At 31.2% G+C, this 18929-nt stretch overlaps 2 protein-coding genes across 5 annotated transcripts in view; both read left to right on the top strand.

Moving 5' to 3' along the window:
* mei-P26 (E3 ubiquitin-protein ligase meiotic P26) overlaps nucleotides 1–3320 on the top strand; it is a 47997-nt gene extending 44677 nt beyond the window's left edge. For all 4 annotated transcript variants that reach the window (XM_080178231.1, XM_080178229.1, XM_080178230.1 and 1 more), the window contains one exon: nucleotides 246–3320. The gene's annotated coding sequence lies outside the window, so the exon portion shown is untranslated. The remainder of the gene's footprint in view (nucleotides 1–245) is intronic.
* A 3603-nt stretch (nucleotides 3321–6923) lies between these two features.
* LOC145333383 (uncharacterized) lies at nucleotides 6924–18423 on the top strand. Its single transcript, XM_080178501.1, has 7 exons — nucleotides 6924–6927; nucleotides 7299–7354; nucleotides 14756–14818; nucleotides 16137–16186; nucleotides 16748–16835; nucleotides 17705–17812; nucleotides 18109–18423. Exons 1-7 carry the CDS (start codon nucleotides 6924–6926, stop codon nucleotides 18310–18312), a joined length of 573 nt encoding a protein of 190 aa, XP_080034627.1. The 3' UTR covers nucleotides 18313–18423.
* The last annotated feature ends 506 nt before the right edge of the window (nucleotides 18424–18929 follow it).

The raw sequence follows: 18929 nt of genomic DNA, 5'->3' as shown, positions 1-18929 counted from the left end.
TCTCAGCCATACTGAAAAATCATGCATAGCATTGAATTACAGACAGTTTTCCACGAATATTAAAATAAACATCAGAATATTAAAAAGATTTTCGTCAGTCCGGGACTTTGGCCCCACGGGGCTAACAAAACTAATTTTTAATCTTATGATTTTTTATTTTTCTATCCATGGAAAGCTGTCTATAATAAGTCTGGTGAAATTATCCCTATAATTGGTTTTGAAGACATAAATATGAAAATTTTTAGTATTATTTAATCTGTATTTAGTTCAGAGGAGAAGTTAAACTTTAACTTTTTTCATAGAAAATTATTAGTAAAATTAATATTAAGTCCTAGAACTAACAAAATATTTAGTCTTTATCTAGCTAATTATAAATCTATATTATAATTATATCCTGCTTTTTTTCGTCTTTCAAACAACTTTTACATGAAAATTATTTAGAAAATTGTTAAAACTTTGTTTTTTTTCTGTGTTTTACGCATTTTATGCTTCTATACTTATCGTAGAGGTTTTTGATAGAAAAAAAGTTATTTTTAAGTTCAAAGAATTTTTTCGAAACCGATTTATGTCCGTTGGATGAGAACCGGTTCGCAACCATAACGAAAAACCATGTATTACAGACAATTTTCCACGAATATTAAAGTAAAAATCATAAAATTATTACCTGATTTGTAAACTTGGGCTTTTGGTCCCTTGGGTTTAACAAAACTGGTATTAATCTTTAAATTTTTCCTTTTAATAACCGCAGAAAGCTGTCTGTTAATAAATTTTTAATTTTAAGCTTCAAAAATAACTTTTTCAAGACCTCTATGTAAGTGTTTTAAAATTATGATAAGAAAAAAACACAAATTTACTTTTTACAAAAATAAAAATATATTCAACTTATTTACAAAATATTTTTGGGCATTTTTACACAACTAACAAAAAACTCACACAAAAACAAGTAAAAAATACATTTTTTTGATGTAAAATAATATAATAATATTTAACTTTTTAAGTATTTTACTGTAGTGTGCTTATGACTGATTATTTGCAAATTTTTACGTTTATTTTTTATGCTTCTTATTAATGATGATATGCACAAAATATTTTTGATTATCCCCTTTCTTAGAGGTTTTTTTCTCCGTACAATAATCCACGAATACGTAAATAAATAAGACCTATTTTCCTTTTTTAGTTTTTTTTAATTAAAAAAAATCCTAAGCCATTTTTAACCTTTTATGGTAGAACCATTTAAGCTGCTAGTGGTTCACAAAAAATCCCCCCCACCCCCTCATATTTTAACAATAATTTGTGTAAAAAAATCATTATTTTTTGTCATTTTTACAATTTATCAAAACCAAAGCTTAATGTCAAAATTCCAACTTTTATTTGTTTGTTATTATTCAGAGCTTAATTTAAGCAGTGTTAATTTTTTTATATATATATTCTTTATTTCAATATTTTTGTTGTTTATTTTTAAGGATTTTACAGAGATTGAGATGGTTTTTCAGCAATTTTATTTCATTTTAATCATGTATTGTTTAGTCTTAAATAAAAACTCATTTTCCCCAAATTAATTTTTTTAAAAGGAAAAATATTTTTTTGAAAAGTATTTTCCAGTATGGCTTCGAAACCGATAAATATCCGCTGGATTAGAACCGGTTCTCAGCTATACTGAAAATCACGTATAGCATCGTATAACAAACAATTTTTCACGAATATTAAAATAAAAATCATGAAATTAATACCATTTTTGTTAGCCCGGGCCTCTTGACTATTAAATCTGGTTTAAATCTTATAATTTTTCATTTTAATATCCGCAGGAAGCTGTCTATAATACGATGGACGTCTTTATTCGAACATACTGATTTAAATTGTTTAAAATTGCTGAAAAACAGTTCTCTGTCTTATTTTTATTTATGTTATGTAGTATTTGTTAAAGCATGTTTAGTTTTTGTTATGATTTACATCCCTTTTTTCCCTTTTACATATATAAATATTCCTTTTTTACCTTTTTTTCCTTTTACAATATGTATACTTTATCAGGGGTGTATATTCTGCACAAGATTCATTTTATCCCAGCTGCAAAAAAATATTTCAATCCTTTCCCAGTTATCTTTTTATTTTAGCTTATACAATTAGTTAAGTCATTTAAGATTGAAAAGTTGGGTGAAAACCAGTTTAGTTTTTCATTGACTACTCCCCTACTCCCCCCCCCCCTCCATCTTTAGCAGGGGATCCTATGCAGTATACACCCCTGAATTTTTCCTTTAATATGTTATTTTATTTTTTGTTTAATTGTAATGTTTAATAACTATCCTATATTATTTATCCTGTAATTATGAACAATATAGCAAGGAGGGAGGAGGCAATGGGCTGTTTATTAGGCTAGTCCCCAAAGTTTTATAACATCTTTTGAGACTTTAATTTGAATTTTTTATCTTTTCAACCAAAAATTGTAATCTACAGAAGGGGTACTTTTATTTAACATCATTGGGGAAGTACATAAATTAATCGGCCATTGTCTTATCCCTTTAGATCCCTGACAATATATAGACCTACCTACCAACCTAGCTTTTAAACTGTAAGTCATAGATTCAATTATTATGTGCTTTTTTATATACACTATTTTCTTCTTATATATAAATCATTAATAAAAAAACTACAAATACTCTACATTTAAACATATACATTAATATATTAGAATTATTACTATATATGTAAATATATATATAACGCTATTATGATAATTATACATTTTTCTTGAAAATTCTTTCATGTGAGCCAGTATATATGTACGTGGATTCCTTTTTTCTTGGCGAATTTTTTAATCAAAGGGAGTAAGCACTTAAAAGAGCAAGTGATTTTAAGCACCTTTTTAGCAGTTATGTTGAATATTTTTTTGGTGAATATATTAGGTTTGTGTTTGATAAAGTATTTCCACTAAAAAAGACAATTTTACATAAAAAAAATATAACCTATCATCAGATATTTTGTTGAGATCAAAGTGCAATTTAAACAGAAGGCAAAACATCATCAAATGCTGTAAAATGTAAAGTACATTAATATATTGCTAAAGTATACCTTTATGTCAAAGCATTTGATGATATATAATCTCAACTCATTAGACATTTTAAAATTTTATTAGCTCTATAAAAAAAACCTAAGTATACCTAAAAATCCCAACTTCACTGCTTAAAGGTGCTCAAAATAACTTGCTCTCATTTCATGCATAGTCCCCTTAGATGGAAAAAAAAATTATGGTGAGAATTAAGAATCCCATCTTTCTTATTGTGGATTTTTCTTCAATTCTTTTTAATAAACTTTTCATTGAATAACTTGTTGTTTTATTATTAGCGGAGCTACTTTATAATTCACTTTGTCTGTCCATTAGAGTAAACACTAGATGAAGAAAGGGTTAAATAACTGTATCTCCACATCTGTCCTTGTTCCGTCTCTCAATTGGGTCATTGAAAATCAACCAATGGTGTTGTGTGTATCAACACAGCAAAGTATTAGGAAATAATTTGATAGCAGACAAAAAAGGTCCTTGAATAAGGAAGGGAGGTAGTTATCTGTATATACATCGATACTGGGGAAATGTGATTGTCTCGGCTGGTTTTAAAGACAGCTAAAGATTGCCATGACATATGCGCATCTAATCTATAGTGTTTTGTTCGTTTGTCGGTCATGATTCAAAATTCATACACCTTATTTTATAATGGTTTCGTGCTTTCCTTGGGTTTTTGCATATTCTCTCCCTTTTTTGTTAAGACCTCAATGCATGTTTACATTTAAACTTTACAATCAATGATTAGAATTTAATATTAACAAATAACAGTGCAATAAATAAAAAAGAAAATGATTTCATCTAATCAAATTTAACCGTAGAGTTAAGGCAGCAAATTAACACAGCACTGGGATTAAGAAAAATAGTAACTACCCCACATCCTCTTACTTTAATTTCTAAAAATATTTTTTTTAGCTAGATAGGCACTATTGGGTTAATCACCGGCAATTTTAGTTTTTAGTCTTTTATTGTCTGTTTAGACATTTGTATTTTAATAAGGATGACAACATTCATAAAAACGAAGCTCTTATACGGTAGGACCAATGAAAATTAACAAGTATACATAGTCAGAGTGTCAGAACTGATCAAATAAGCAGAATATAAATGTAAAAGTATGAACAAAATAGTAAGTAAATTTGTTGCTAAACTGCTAAAATACAGGAAACTGTCCAAGGACATACTTACATTTTTAGAACATGATTATAGGGCTGATTTGCTTTTACATTGTACCTTGTTGTAACGGGAATCAGTACTTAAAAAATCAGATAGATAGGATAATTATATCACATAAAAAAATCTTGCAGACAATTTTGGATATAGTCCCTGTCGTGGTAACGCCCCTTTAGGAGCGTTGCCACGAAAGAGACTATTCCCCAATTTTTAAATGGACGTACGGATGGGATCTTATGATTATGGGCCTTCTAGCTTTTAATAGGTTATTCTAGGTTAAGTTAGGTCAGGTGATTTCCCCGCAGGAGCTATAAATAGGTGAAAAGCTACTGTGAAAATACGACGAAATGCATCTTAAGAGGCAATGTCACATAAGGGACTATACCCGAAATTTAAATGATACAAAAATAGCCAAAAACGTCCTGAAAAGCAGTCCGACCTCCATGAATTTTTAATAGTTAATTATACTCCATAATGATGGGAATGTTAACATTAAGTTTTAGCCTTCTATCTTTAATTGCAGTTGAAAAAATCACATTTCCCCCTTAGCATTACGTACTGACAGCCATAGTGAATTATAGAGAAGCTAAAAAGTTATATCAACATATCCTACCCTCTTTAAATGAGACTTTAAAACTCTGTTCATTTTTGATTAAGTGGTGTTTCCAAGGATTTATAATGGCTGTGCGTGAAGCGCACCTAAAAATATTTACTCCCCCTTTGAACTAAAATCAATTAAAGGCGTTTTGGTCGCTAGGGGGGGGGGGCGATTGCCCCAAATGCCCCCTTCGGTTCGCACGCCACTGTAAGTAATAGATGAAAAATTTTCCAGAGAATTCAGATATGCAATCGGTTTTTTTTGTAGACCTCTTATTTTTGAAGTAATTTAAGTTTTTTAAAAAAATAATTAAGTCGGTTTTAAGGTACTGTGGTAGTCGGACAGACAGACTGTCACTTCCTAGAGCATGCTACGCTCCGGGGCTGCCGATAACACCCAGGTGGTTAATCCCCTAACCATCACATTCTTAAGCCAACCCATTCTTCTATTGTTTGACCGCCAGAGAACGCGGTCAAAGTTATCACCAGCCGATATGGGGAGGGAGTTGCCCCTCCCCCCCTTCATGTTCCAGTTAACCTACCCTTTTCTGGGGGACGTCTACCTTACCCCCTACAGGGGCCTGCCCATCTGCTATTCACCTGGCTGCAGCCCCCCATCTTCTCCACACCCATTTTCTACCTAACCCAATATTGTAATCTGTTTGTATATAAAGCCATTAATTTGTTGTGTATAAATAGTTCTAAATAAACATTCAAACTGTAACTACTTGAAGTACTTTATTGATAGAATCCTTAAGGCTAGGGGCTCTTTTGACCGGACTCGCTCAGTAGGGTTGAACTGCTTCACCCCTACCACAGTACTAAAACACAACAAAATAAAAAAAGAAAATTGCCAGTATGAACAAAAATAAAAAGATCTTTAATTTGACACCTTACTTTTAAAATTCTGTTGAGTAATTATTGAAAAAATCTATTTTTTTAACCTTGGATTAATAAAAACTTTAAACCTAAATATTTTCTCAAACAGACATAAAAAATATGGGTTCATATATGTATACCTTTAGAATCAGAAAAATATTACGAATCCATTCTAAGCAAAATTGAAAAAAAATAAAAACGGCCTAAAATATTATATTTTTACAGGCAACACTTAATTGTAACTATTAAACTAACCAATCAAAAATCTCAAAAATTGACAAATCAAATAGCTTCACCTCAAAACTTAAAGGGAGTGTGAACGTAAATATTTCTCATCTGATTATCAAATCTTAACATTTTCTAAGCACATTTCACTACACTGATCAACCAAAAACGTCCTATTAACAAAAATATCCAGGAATAATGCCTTGATTTTATGGTATTTTGGGAGGGAAAAAGGAAAAAACAGGGAAAATCTAAACGTTTTTGTTTCTTATAACGTTTGTAGGGATATTTAACTTGTCATATATAGTTGAAACAGTTTACTTACTGTTAAGGATTTATTTTATGATATAAAATTGCCAATTAGATTTGTTATAACATAGTAATTAGGTAATAAAGACCTATTTTAAATTCGCATTATTGACAAAAAAATACCTCACTGTCTACAAAGGGTTGAATCTCATAGGTTATTTAAAATAATAATATCCTTTTTTATTGTGTTGGACAATAAATAACCCACTTTCGAGAATTAGTTTACACTTTTATCAGACTGTTTATAAAGAAATATTGCGTCTTTATTATTTACAAATTTGTAATTAAAGGTGGGCGAGAGATGGGCCATCTAAAGTTAATTGGATAATAATAAAACAACCTGTTCCTAGCTTTGTTATTGTAATTGGTTTTCAATAAAAAATATTGCTTATTTTATCAATTTCAAAGTAACTATACATTGGTTTAAAGCAAGGATTATGTTAAAAGTCAGCTTAACCGTTAGGAAAAATCAAGAACTATGTGAAAAAGTTTAATTTTAGCTATAATGGGAGAAAAAAGCAATTTAATGCACATTTTATATAATACGGGAAATTTCTTCCTTTCCCTTTACCTTATAAAAATCGTCGGAAAAAGCCGTTTTTTAAGCAAACAAAAGCGCGTTTCGCTCTATCTGTGAGATATTATGAATGAGATAGAATTGACAAAAAAATATGTTCATACAATCTATAAAATGAGTAATATTTTTTTAACAGCAAATTTGGGTGTTACCTTTTATATGCACAGATATCATAAAATCAACAGAAAAAATTCTTATCTTTACTTTTCTGTCATTTTTAAAGTTTGATTCTGTTAAATTGGCTATTCTTGAAGGGATTTATGCATTGAAATATACTGAAACATAATATTGGGCAGAAATTAATGTATTTCAAAGAAAGAAAATTTTGAAATAAGAAATTCGACCTCTATCACTTCAGAGGACAGCTGCCAACCTTCAGTTGACAGGATATAGTTAAATACTTGTTAGCAATAATAATTAGCTCAAAAAGTAAAACAAAAAGTTTTTTAATATGGCAAAAAAATGATAATCTAAATCTTAATTTTGGAGATGATGATCTGAAGGACGCTCTTACTGGTGGTGATGATGACCCAGATGGTATCCAAGTACATGAGCGTTATGGCAACTCATCTATTGAACTATGGTCCAATTTTTGTATTTGTAGCAGCCTCCAAATAAAAGTTGTAACAAGAAATATAACCATCTTTTAAAAACTACTATATTTACCTTATGAATTGGATAATTTAAAAACCATGATTGTATGTTTTGGGATTTCTCTTGATTGGAGAATGCTACAAATACAAAAATCGAACCATAGTTTAATAGATAAGTTGTCATAATGCTCATGTATTTGGATACCATCTGGGTCATCATCACCAACAGCAATAGCGTCTTTAAGATCATCATCCACAAAATTAAGATTTAGATTATCATTTTTTTGCCATATTAAAAAACTTTTTGTTTTACTTTTTGGGCAAATTATTATTGCTAACAAGTATTTAACTATATTCTGTCAACTGAAGGTTCGCAGCTGTCCTCTGAAGTGATAGAAGTCGAATTTCTTATTTTCAAAATTTTCTTTCTTTGAAATACATTAATTTCTGCCCAATATTATGTTTCAGTATATTTCAATGCATAAATCCCTTCAAGAATAGCCAATTTAACAGAATCATACTTTAAAAATGACAGAAAAGTAAAAATAAGTATTTTTTCTGTTGATTTTATGGTATCTGTGCATATAAAAGGTAACACCCAAATATGCCGTTTTTTAGTATTTTCATCAATTTTCCTTGAAATATAAAGGTATCTTAAAACTGATTGATTGGGCTTGTAAAGGAACCATTTGAGTATCTTTGGTGGAAAAAGGTCTGATTTAAGAGCATTTTTGACCAAGTTGTGGCCAAATAATATTAATAATAAAACATAAAAAAAGGTAACACACTTTACAATAGATAATACAATAAAAATAGTGATACTTACATAACATGTAAAGAATGAAAAATTATGAACAAATTTGCTTCAGTCTGTTTATAAACTTCAAACAATGCAGTTAAAAATGCATTATTGTTTCTTGTGTTTAAAAAATATCTGTTACAGTGTATGTACATTTGTTTATACAAATATTGTTATCACACGCGCATGCGCAATGAAAGAAATTACTATACAATAAAGTTAGAGAATAGAGGGAGCAAGGGTACATGACTATATAGAACTATCGCAAAGACCTATCAACACAATCTCATTGCTCAAGAAATTTGACAGCTTAGACCGAAAAATGGCTGAGTTTTATACAGGGTTTTTCATTTTTAGAAACAATACCATAACTACAAAATTTATTATGTATTTGTGTTTGTCCTTTAGAAATAATGCATATATCTTAAAATTAATAAAGTAAAAAAACAATTTTGGCATTGTCAAAAAATTATAAAATTGTAAAAATCTGGATAATAATTTCATTACAAGCTGTCTTGAGTACAATCATTTTGGAAAGTAGACATTACTCAGGGATAAGGGATAGGAAACCTGGCCATAAATTAGGTCTCGGCCTGGTTTTGAAAGGGATCATGCAACTTTTACCATTTGCCTAATTTAATGACCTACTGGCGGACGGCTCATATTGGCTACCGCTCTAAACCAATAGTGTTCTGTGATTTGGGCTTGTTTTGTATCAACCAATCACCAATTGGCGGCGCTAATTGGTGATTGGTTGATACAAAACAAGCCCAAATCACAGATGGCGGAAATTTTAGAAGCAGACAATTATAGAAAAAATAATGATTTCGTCTGCTACGAAAAAATAAATATAAATGGTGTTAGATCACATTAGTTTAATTATTAAATCTGCTTAGAGTTAAACATTAAAAAAGGGCCATATAGAAAAAACAAAAATAACGGGATTATTTTTTTGGAAAGAAGGTAGCTACGAATTTTCATTTGGTAGTTTATAAATTAGATGTTGTATTTTGAATTTTAAAAATTTAGTATGGAATTGAAACAACACCTTAACCCTAATTTTTGTACAATACAACACAGTACAGATATATCATTACATTATAGTTCCAAAGAACTTGATAGAATGTTACCCAAGTGCATATTTATTTATTTATTTTGAATTCTAATTAGCAATGAAATTTTCAAATAAAATTTTTACTCATTAATAAAAATGCAAATACTACAAACTAAAATCTGTCTGAGGGAAACCCAACGATAGCTTTCTGACAGTTCAAATTACCAAAGTAAAAGATAAAAAATTTTGGGAGAGAAAAAACTTCATTTTAACAAAAGCCATTAATATATAGGCTTATAAAAAGTTATGTTTTTTACTTTAAACTAGCTACCTGAATTTGATTCTATACTTTATCTACACACACACACACAGCTTTTTCATTAGCATTTTATACGAACCACTGCGCTATCCCAAAACTGGTTTATTAGGCTAGAAATAGGCCTAGGCTTGAAATAGGCCTGAAATAATATTTTCCTACGTTTCCCATCCCTTATCCCTGACATTACTATACCATTTTTTATAATAACAATATAAAAGTTCATATTAACGGCATTATAGATTTAATTTGTTTTTAAAAACATATTTCTCTTTTGAGGAGGCTTTTAAATCTTAATCTTAGTACTATATAGATAACTTTTTCCTTACAACTTTCCTAAATATTTTAACTGTCCGTAGCAATGTGAACTGAACCAGTGCGCAGGTCTGTTTATATGTTATATTTAGTAGCGAAGCTACTCTAGAATTCACTTTGTCTATTCATTAGTCAGTTCGGATTTTTTTTCAATGAATTTGTAATTAAAATTATTCTTTATTTGCCTTTTATAAAAGGATTTTACATCCTGATAAATATATGTGAATTATTTCAAATTGTAGCTCATTTATGACACTATACATGCTATACTCTGCTTTTACAGCTACCAAATAAATGTAATTATTTTAAATTCCTGAAGATCATAAAAATCTGTAAATTGCTGTATACAGTTTGAAATTTTATTCAATAAATCAACTGATTTTTTAAAGACATATTTGTTAAATGTTGCTACACTTGATGTAATCATCCTTGTTAGAATGTACTATAGTATTTATAACACAGTACAAATAATAATAAAACAGGCTTTGCTTTCAAACTCAAACACATCATGGAAACACATTTGAAAAGATAGCATTGATTTTAAATGATAAATATGCTCTAATTCTTTACAAAAACTAGGCAAAACATTTATTTTTTGTCGTTGATAACAATATCTTATTCTTATAGTCTTATTTACAAATAGTTTTACACTAAAATCTTTTGATTTAATTGTTTTAACTCTTGTACATTAGGTCACGTGACTTTAGTTAATAATAAAGGTCCCCCAAATCCTTATACCAAAATGTTTGGTGATTTTGATTAATTAGTAAAGTTCCTTCTAAGCTTATTCCAATGACAGCTTATGAGCTTTCTAGCAGCTAAGTGAGAAAGCAAAATTTCTTCTGATAAACAACTTTCTGCAATTTCAAAGGTCTTATTATATTTGTTTAATATTCACACATTAAACAAATATTAGCAAAACAAGAATGACATCCACAAAAGCGAAGCACTGAAACATTAGGACAAACGGACAATAACACTTGTAAAGTGTCAGAACTGAATAATCCTTATACTAAAGTAACAGGATGTTTGTGTTTTTGTTTGTACTGAAGGATCTCGCTAACCGCTGAACCGATCGGGTTCTCCATAACAGGGTAGCTTCTTATAAGTCCCGAGAAGGTTTATATCTATTTCCTTGTAAGGGGGGGGGGGGTGAAACCCCCACCCCCCAAAAAAAATGAAAAATCCCCCCCCCGTAAAAAAAAAAAATTTCTTACTTTTTCTTTTAAAATCTAAAATAAGAAATTGGGTTATCCAATTCAATTCAAAGTGCCCCTAGAGGCCTCTAGGGGCGTAGCCGCTAGTAACAATATAAATGTATTAGCGTCAAATCAAAATTGTAGGTAAATTTATTGAAAACTGATTGATGCAGAATAATGTATATGAACATACTTACATTTTTAGGACTTGATTAAAGAGTTGCTTCGCTTATAATATTGTACTTTGTTGTCCCAGGATTCAGAATACCAAAAATTAGATCAAGCGGATAATTAGATCACATAAAAATGTTAAAAAAATCAACATGTTTAAAATAGACGTACGGACATTCTGGTAATGACTATAGAGTTGCTACGCTTTCTAAATCTTACTTAACTACTACAGGAATCACCCTGCAAAGTTTGATATCGATAGGACAATTCTAGCATGCCTAAATAAACGAAAAAAAGCTATAAGTAACGGATTTACGAACGTACGGATTATTACGGACCCTAATTATAGAAAATCTTTGCTTTTAAAAAATATATGTAATGATATTATTAGAAATTAGTCTTAACTTAACTTTCAAGGTGACAACATCACCTCTACAAAAATTCAAAGTAAAAGCTTTGAAAAGAAAATATAATTTGATTATCTATCAATCTATAATACAAAGTAGAACAATGTCTGTCTGTCTGTTTGTTTGTCTGTCTGTTTGTTTGTTTGTCTGTCTGTTTGTTTGTAGCGAAGGATCCCGCTAACCGCTGAACCGATCGGGTTCTCCTTTACAGGGTAGCTTCTCATAAGTCCCGAGAAGGTTTATAACTATTTTGGGGGAGGGTACCACCACCCACCCAAGAGAAAATTACCCCCCCCCCTCACAAATTTGTTTTTTTAACTTTTTCTTTTAAAATCTAAATTATGAAATTGGGTTAATCAATTAATTCCTCCTTCTCAAGTGTCCCTCGAGGCCTCTCGGGGGCGTAGCCGCTAGTCCTTATAAAGTAACAGGATGTCTATCTGTCTGTTTGTTTGTGTGTATGTTTGTACCGAAGGATCTCGCTAACCGCAGAACCAATATGATTCTCCTTTACAGGCTGGGTAGCTTCTCTTAGGTCCAAGGAAGGTTTATAAATATTTATAGGGAGGGTACAACCCTTCCAAGAAAAAACTAACCCCCCCTCCAAAAAAAATTTGATTTTTCTTTTAAAAACTAAAATTAATTTTTCCTTTTAAGAAATAAAATTTAAAAAGTCCCCCCTCACCTTCAAGTGCCCCTAGAGGCTTCTAGGGGGCTTAGCCGCTATTCCGCTAGTCCTATCATATAAAGTAGTATAAAGTTGGTCTCAAGCTTAAGATTTTGATAATTTATAAACCGATTGAGTTCTTCATTCTATGGTTTTAGGCTATTTTCTGCTTTTGTATAGTTTGGTTTGTACTAAATTTGTTAAGAACCAGTTGTTCTATTGATGAATATTCAAGTATTATTTTTTAATATCGTTAATATAAAGCTATACCTAAGCAGTAAAAAATTAAAATCTTTGCTGAGATTATTTTGCTTCTAAATTGAAATCGTGATTGTTTAACGCACAATTTTTTTTAAAAAGTATTTTCCAAAATTGTTAAGCTTTCTTTAAATTAATTGTACAGATTGCCACGGAGGTTGTTCAAATGAATATTAATTTTTCAACTTTTTATTTAAAATGGTCAAAAATGATTTTGAAATAAACTGTGCAAATCTCAACATTCCGAACAAAAACGACAACGTTAATCCTATAATAATAAAGTAATATGATGTCTGTCTGTCTGTCCGTTTGTTTGCTTGTCTGTTTCGGCGGATCCCGCTTACCACTGGACCGACATAATTCTCCTTTACAGTGAAGCTTATCAACGGTTCTTTAAAGGTTTATAACTATTTTTGAAAATTTTAAAAAAATATAATGTACAGTTTAGGGTCTCTAGGGGTGTTGACGTTAGTATTTTATATGGTAGTTAGTTCTTTTTGTACGTTAGCTTAGATCTCGGTCACCATTTCACTAGTAAGTTATAATTTTTAGGGAAGCTCAACATTGATTATCTCATATTTTCAGACCCAAAAAATGAAACCAAGATACGTTTTATGTATTTTTCTAGCCATCCAAGCTTCTACTAGTTTTGAGAAAAAACTGATTAGTATTGGAAAAAGAGGTCTTGAAACTGGACGAAACAGCCATGATATGGTTGAGGTTTGTAATTAGTTACAATTATATCCCTAAAAACCATTTTCTCCTTCTTTAGTTATAAAACTTTGGGTATGTTTAATGTATAGTCCAATGTCGCCTTCCTGTATGAATGAATTTAACACATAGGTTATCTTTAATTTTAGTTATTTTATCTTTATATTTAGTTAGTTTTCAACTGTATTCAAGTGTAGAAGTGAATAATAAATTTAATTTTAACGTAAAGTGCTTTTTAAAAAATATAACTATTGTACAAAGCTACAAAGTTTTGCTGTCTGGGTCTTTAGGAAGTATTACAGCTTCCTCCCCCCCCCCCCCCTCTTATTTGACATTCTTGCTACAACTATAGCAAATATTATTATTAGGGTTGGCAACCTGAATCCGGGATCCGCCCAATTTTTAAATCCAAGTCCGGAATCCGTTTTTTAAAAGCGGATTCGGATTCTCAATTGGTAGGCTAAAATTAGTCTCGTATGCTGTATCCCATTTTTTTTAATACTTGTCATTATCAACATTGTTTATAATATTCTTTAAAATCTGGTTCAATTCTCGGAAGTGAATTATAGAGAGAAAAAAGTTTAATCCCTTAATTTCTTTAAAAGCCCCTTAAAATATTGCTCGAATCCGGAATCCGCCAAAAATAAGAATCCGGAATCCGCGGAGAATCCGCCATTGGACGGATTCTTGTAAGAATCCGAATTCGGTCCAAAATCAGACGGATTGCCATCCCTAATTATTATAATACAGGGTGTTTTTTAATAGGACAAAAGTATTGCTTTATTTAACCCACTTACAATTGACAGAAGTTAATAATCAATATGTTATTTTCTTCATTAAAGTGGGGAGTTATATGTCAGAAAAAAATATTTAATGTTTTCAACAAATTATGCCTTAAAAAACTGGTTTTCCAAAGTGCATTTTTTTGAAGATTAATGGAACATGAACTATTTAAAGGGTGTTTAAAAAAGAGTGCTCATTTTAAAATTCAAATTGTGCGGATTGTGTTTATACATACTATTAGAATCGTCATAAACTCTTGTTTTTGTAAATATAAGTATTTTTTTGTGTGTTATTTGTAGTTTTGGAACTATGTTGAAAAAATGTGAGAAAGATTGAAAAGTTTTAAGTCAGTTGGATCATTTTAACACATTGTTCCTAAACTATACGTGGCACATGAATGATATTATATATCCAAAAGCTAGAGCTTATGACGGTTCTAACGGTATGCATAATAATTTTTACTATTAACACATGCCGCGCAATTTGAATCTTAAAATCGTACTCATTTTTCCATACTCTTCAAATTGGTTATGCTACATTCCAAACATGAAGAAAATAACTTATTGATTATTAACTTCTGTCAATTATAAGTGGGTTAAAAAAAGCATAACTTTTGTCCTATTAAATAAAAACACCTTGTAGTTAATCGAAATTATATATATATTTTTTTCAGACTGTGGGCGACTTATTTACGAGGCATCATGTTATTACAACTCCAAATTATACACTTCAACAGGTAATACATAGCAGAGATCTACAGGGGATATAAAAGTCTCCAAAGTTTTCAAGCCAACAAATAAGAACGTTATTATACAACTTTGGGGACTAGTGTTATAAACAGCCTAGTGCCCCCTCCCTTAATATATCACAAGAATAAAGGTATCTATAATACAAAGTAGAATGATGTCTGTCCGTCTGTCTGTCCGTATGTCCGTCCCTTAAGATCTCGGTAACCAATGAACCGATCGGATTCTACTCTTCAGGGTATATGCCTACTGGTCCTGTGGTGGTTTTAGGCTATTTTCTTGGGGAGTGGGACACCCCCAACCCCCCCAAAAACAAAAAATCCCCCCCCCCTTTTTTTTGCTGAAGATTTCCTTGGTCCTTTTACGAATTTCGCCAAATTTTATTTTGATCACCTTTTGGGGCAAAGCCCCTAGAGGCTAGGGGCGAATCCGCTAGGAATATAGGGGGCAAGGGTACATAACTGTATAAAACTATCGCACTCAACTTATAACACAATCCCATCGCTTGAAAAATCTGACAGCTTAGACTAAAAAATGGCTGAGTTTTATACAGGGTTTTTAATTTTTAGAAACAACGCCCAAAAATTATTATGTATTCGTGTTTGTCCTTTATAAAAAAATGCATATACCTGAAAATTACAAAAGAAAAAAATATTTAAGCGTTCCCCCCAAAAAATAAAAAACTGTATAAATCTCTGACTTTTTTCAAACATTTAAATCTGAGTTGAGAATACAATCAGATAGAAAATTATAAATTATTTGCACCTAATTGTGGACTTGAACTTATTTTGTTTAATAACTTAATAAAAAGAGTTTTTTTATGTGCTACTTTGGTAATGATTAAACCTAAAAGTGCATTTTGATTAATGATAGGGTTGAAAAACTTTTAACTTGTTTTATAGTTTTTGATAACTATTTTGATATACATTTATCTGATATGTATATAAAATCAAAAAAACTTTTTTCCTTAGGTCTTGCTTATATTTGTACTATTTTGAACTCTCCTCAAGAGGGTGGCAAATTATCTAAGTCTTATTTTTAAAAAGTGGATTGTCAGTTTTATGAGATCAATAGATAATTTTAAAAATATTTTTCAACAAATGAACTGTATTTAGACAATGCAAAACAAATTTAACTAGGAAAAAATGCAGAAATCATTATAGCTCATACATAGACGTCTTGATCATAAAGTTTTTTTTATCCAATCTTCACATGAGAGGAAATTTTTGGAAAGGGGAATTTAAACTGACAATCCACTATTTTAAAATAAGGACATAGATAATTTGCTAATGTTGATTGTTTAATTAGGTGGAGTTGTTGTCTGCTAGGTTTCAACATTCCAAAGTTCAGGATTATAGGTAATATTTTATTGAATACTAGAGGTCTCTGGGGGTACTTGATGGAAGGGGGGCTTAACCTCTCCCTCCAATTTCAAATTTTAGCTTTAAAAAGAAACAAAAGTAGTATTTTTTTTGGAGGGGTGAGGGGGTCTAGGGGTTAGTTTTCTTCGAAGGTTTGTGATGCCCTCCACTTATAAACCTTCCCAGGACCTAAGAAATTATGTTTAAAGGAGAACCACATCAGTTCATTGGTTAGCGAGATCTTTCAGACAGACAGGCATTTAAAAAGATTAACTGATCCGACTCTGACATAACACGTAGAGCATCCGCTAGTGTTGGTTATGTTCGAATTTGGCCCAATATCATGTCATAGTTGCTTCGTTCCTAGCCTATTATTTCTTTGCCCCTAGCCTCTAATTGAGGGGCGGGAAGGTCAGAATAGCTTAAAGCTTCCCCAAGATATTTCTAAAGCTTTTATTGGGGAAAATAGGTAGAAAATAATCCAGTCTAAATGACTAACAGACATGCCAACAATAAATGTAGGAATTCTTTGCAATTAATGGTAGAATATATTTCTAGTTTGACTGACTGGATAAAATGGAGTGAGGCTGATGGTATGCTCTGCAGAAATGACTTGGACTGCAACTGGATCTTTCCAAGTTTCTATGTAAGTCTTATAACCATTCCAGCAGAGAAGCTACTCCATATTTTGCAAAGTGTATCCCCCTGGCTGTCACACAATATCAATTCAAGAATAGTTATTTCTTTTATCGTATTATAAACGGCACCTCGGGGCTAAAAAACTGGTTTTAATCTTATGATTGTACATTTTTATATTCGTAGAAAACCGTTTATAATACGATGCTAGTCATAGTTTTTTTCGTATGGATGAGAACCGTTTCCAATCTACCGGATTCGAATGAATACGAGAAATTTTTTTAACTACTTAAAATTACCAATAACATAACTTTTAGTAAGATATAATTTTATTGACTCCTATATAAATTAGTAAGCTATTTTGTCTGTAGCGAAGGATCTCACTTACTGCTGAATTAACTGATATGGTTTGCCTTTACAATGGCGCTTTTTATACGGCCAGGGAAGGTTTAGCCCAAGAGAAATCACCCATAGAATAAAATTACCACCCCCCCTCCTAATTTTTGTAGATTTTCTTTTTAAAATTTAATTGTAAACTGAGGGTTTTCGACTTCACTCACCCCTCCCCACCCTAAACTTAAGTTCTCTAGAGGCTTCTAGGAGCATAGCCGCTTGTTTGGTTAAAAAGAATGGGTGAGTTTGGACCAGTTTAACAAAAAAAGGAAAGAAAACTTATAGTTATTTAAAGAATAAAGGTAGGTTCTTTAAATTGTGGATTTGTCATTTGCCATACTCAAAATAACTTTGAAAAACAGTACAACAAATCTGAAAAAAGCCCTACCACTCTACGGCTGTCCCCCTTGATCATGTTTCAGAAATACTTTTTTTTAGAAGTCAAGAACTTGCTATTATGAGCTTGAAATATTTTATTATATTTAGTGCCACATTGATCCAAATATTCCACATGCGGAACCATGGTTTGGAACTTCTGTCAATGGTTTCTGTGCCTGCCAAGATCCTACGGTGTTTGATCAAGACAAGTTAGAGGTAAATTATTATTCGACTAACTGTTAAACTGTTTCAGAGAAGATAGCATTGGTTCAGTGCAGCGTTGTTGAAATCTTCTTTTATTTTTAAAAAATGTAATCTTTTTTTTATGGTTTGAAATCAGTTCTGGAAAACTAAACCTATATGAACTTAGTAACTGAATTAAGACAATAAAAGGTTTTAGCATCTTAAGAATTAGGCCTTTTCTCTTAGTATACCTTGTTGAGCAAAGAAACCCTACCTTTATTTTTGGAATAAATTTTAACATTGGATATTTATTTTGGTATTTTATTTAGTGCACAGAGGAGAAATATGGACCTTGGGAAATTGCAGCTATCATCATTGGTTGCTTCAGCTTCCTGGCTGTAGTCGCCATTGGACTCTACAAAAAATACAAAAAAAAGGAACAGAGCCACGAAAATGATGAACGAAGCAACGATGAAGAACTTCACCTTTTCAGACATAAAGCATCCGAACATCCGTCCGTCCAAGACAGATAGCTTTTTTCGTTAATTTAGGCATGTAGAATTGTCGATTTGAAACTTTAACTGTAGTAGTTAGGTACGATTTAGAAAGCGCAGCAACTCTATAATCTTTACCAGAATGTCCGTACGTCCATTTTAAACATATTGATTTCTTACTTTTTTAACAATATTAACCCTTACAGATCGGGCCCCTATTCCCACCTTAATAGATCAAGGGGGGGGGGGTCATATTGACCCCCCCCCTCTATCTCGGCTTCTGTTACAGATAAAGACGTAAATTTTTTTTCTGGTGGTTCATGTGTATTTTTAGAGAAAATTACTTTTTCTAGTCATAGCGGTCAGGCCGCTCCTTAGCAATATGACACCCCCCCCCCCCGATCTGTAAGGGTTAAATATATATGTTGTTTTGAATAAATAAATAAATAAATATTTGAATTTGAATTTGAAATATTATAAGCGAAGCAACTCTATAATCAAGTCCTAAAAATGTAAATATGTCCAGTATCCTGTATCAAGAATTTTTTCAACAAATTTACTTACAATTTTGGTTTGACTCTTATTCATTTATATTCTGATTATTCAGTTCTGACACTATACAATTCTTAATGTCCGTTTGTCCTATCGTTTCAGAG

Source organism: Acartia tonsa, chromosome 12 (genome assembly GCF_053477335.1).
Source record: "Acartia tonsa isolate MP-2025a chromosome 12, ASM5347733v1, whole genome shotgun sequence".
Classification (NCBI taxonomy): domain Eukaryota; kingdom Metazoa; phylum Arthropoda; class Copepoda; order Calanoida; family Acartiidae; genus Acartia; species Acartia tonsa.
The sequence above is the reverse complement of the archived record's forward strand: the minus strand, read 5'-3'. Positions and strand labels throughout refer to the sequence as shown.

What these genes read in the sequence shown, in the direction of transcription:
- LOC145333383 (XM_080178501.1), top strand. An exon ending in ATGACCCAGATGGTATCCAA is followed by an intron (nt 7,355 to 14,755) that starts GTACATGAGCGT and finishes TATTTTTTTCAG; the next exon opens with ACTGTGGGCGACTTATTTAC. An exon ending in TCCAAAGTTCAGGATTATAG is followed by an intron (nt 16,187 to 16,747) that starts GTAATATTTTAT and finishes ATATATTTCTAG; the next exon opens with TTTGACTGACTGGATAAAAT.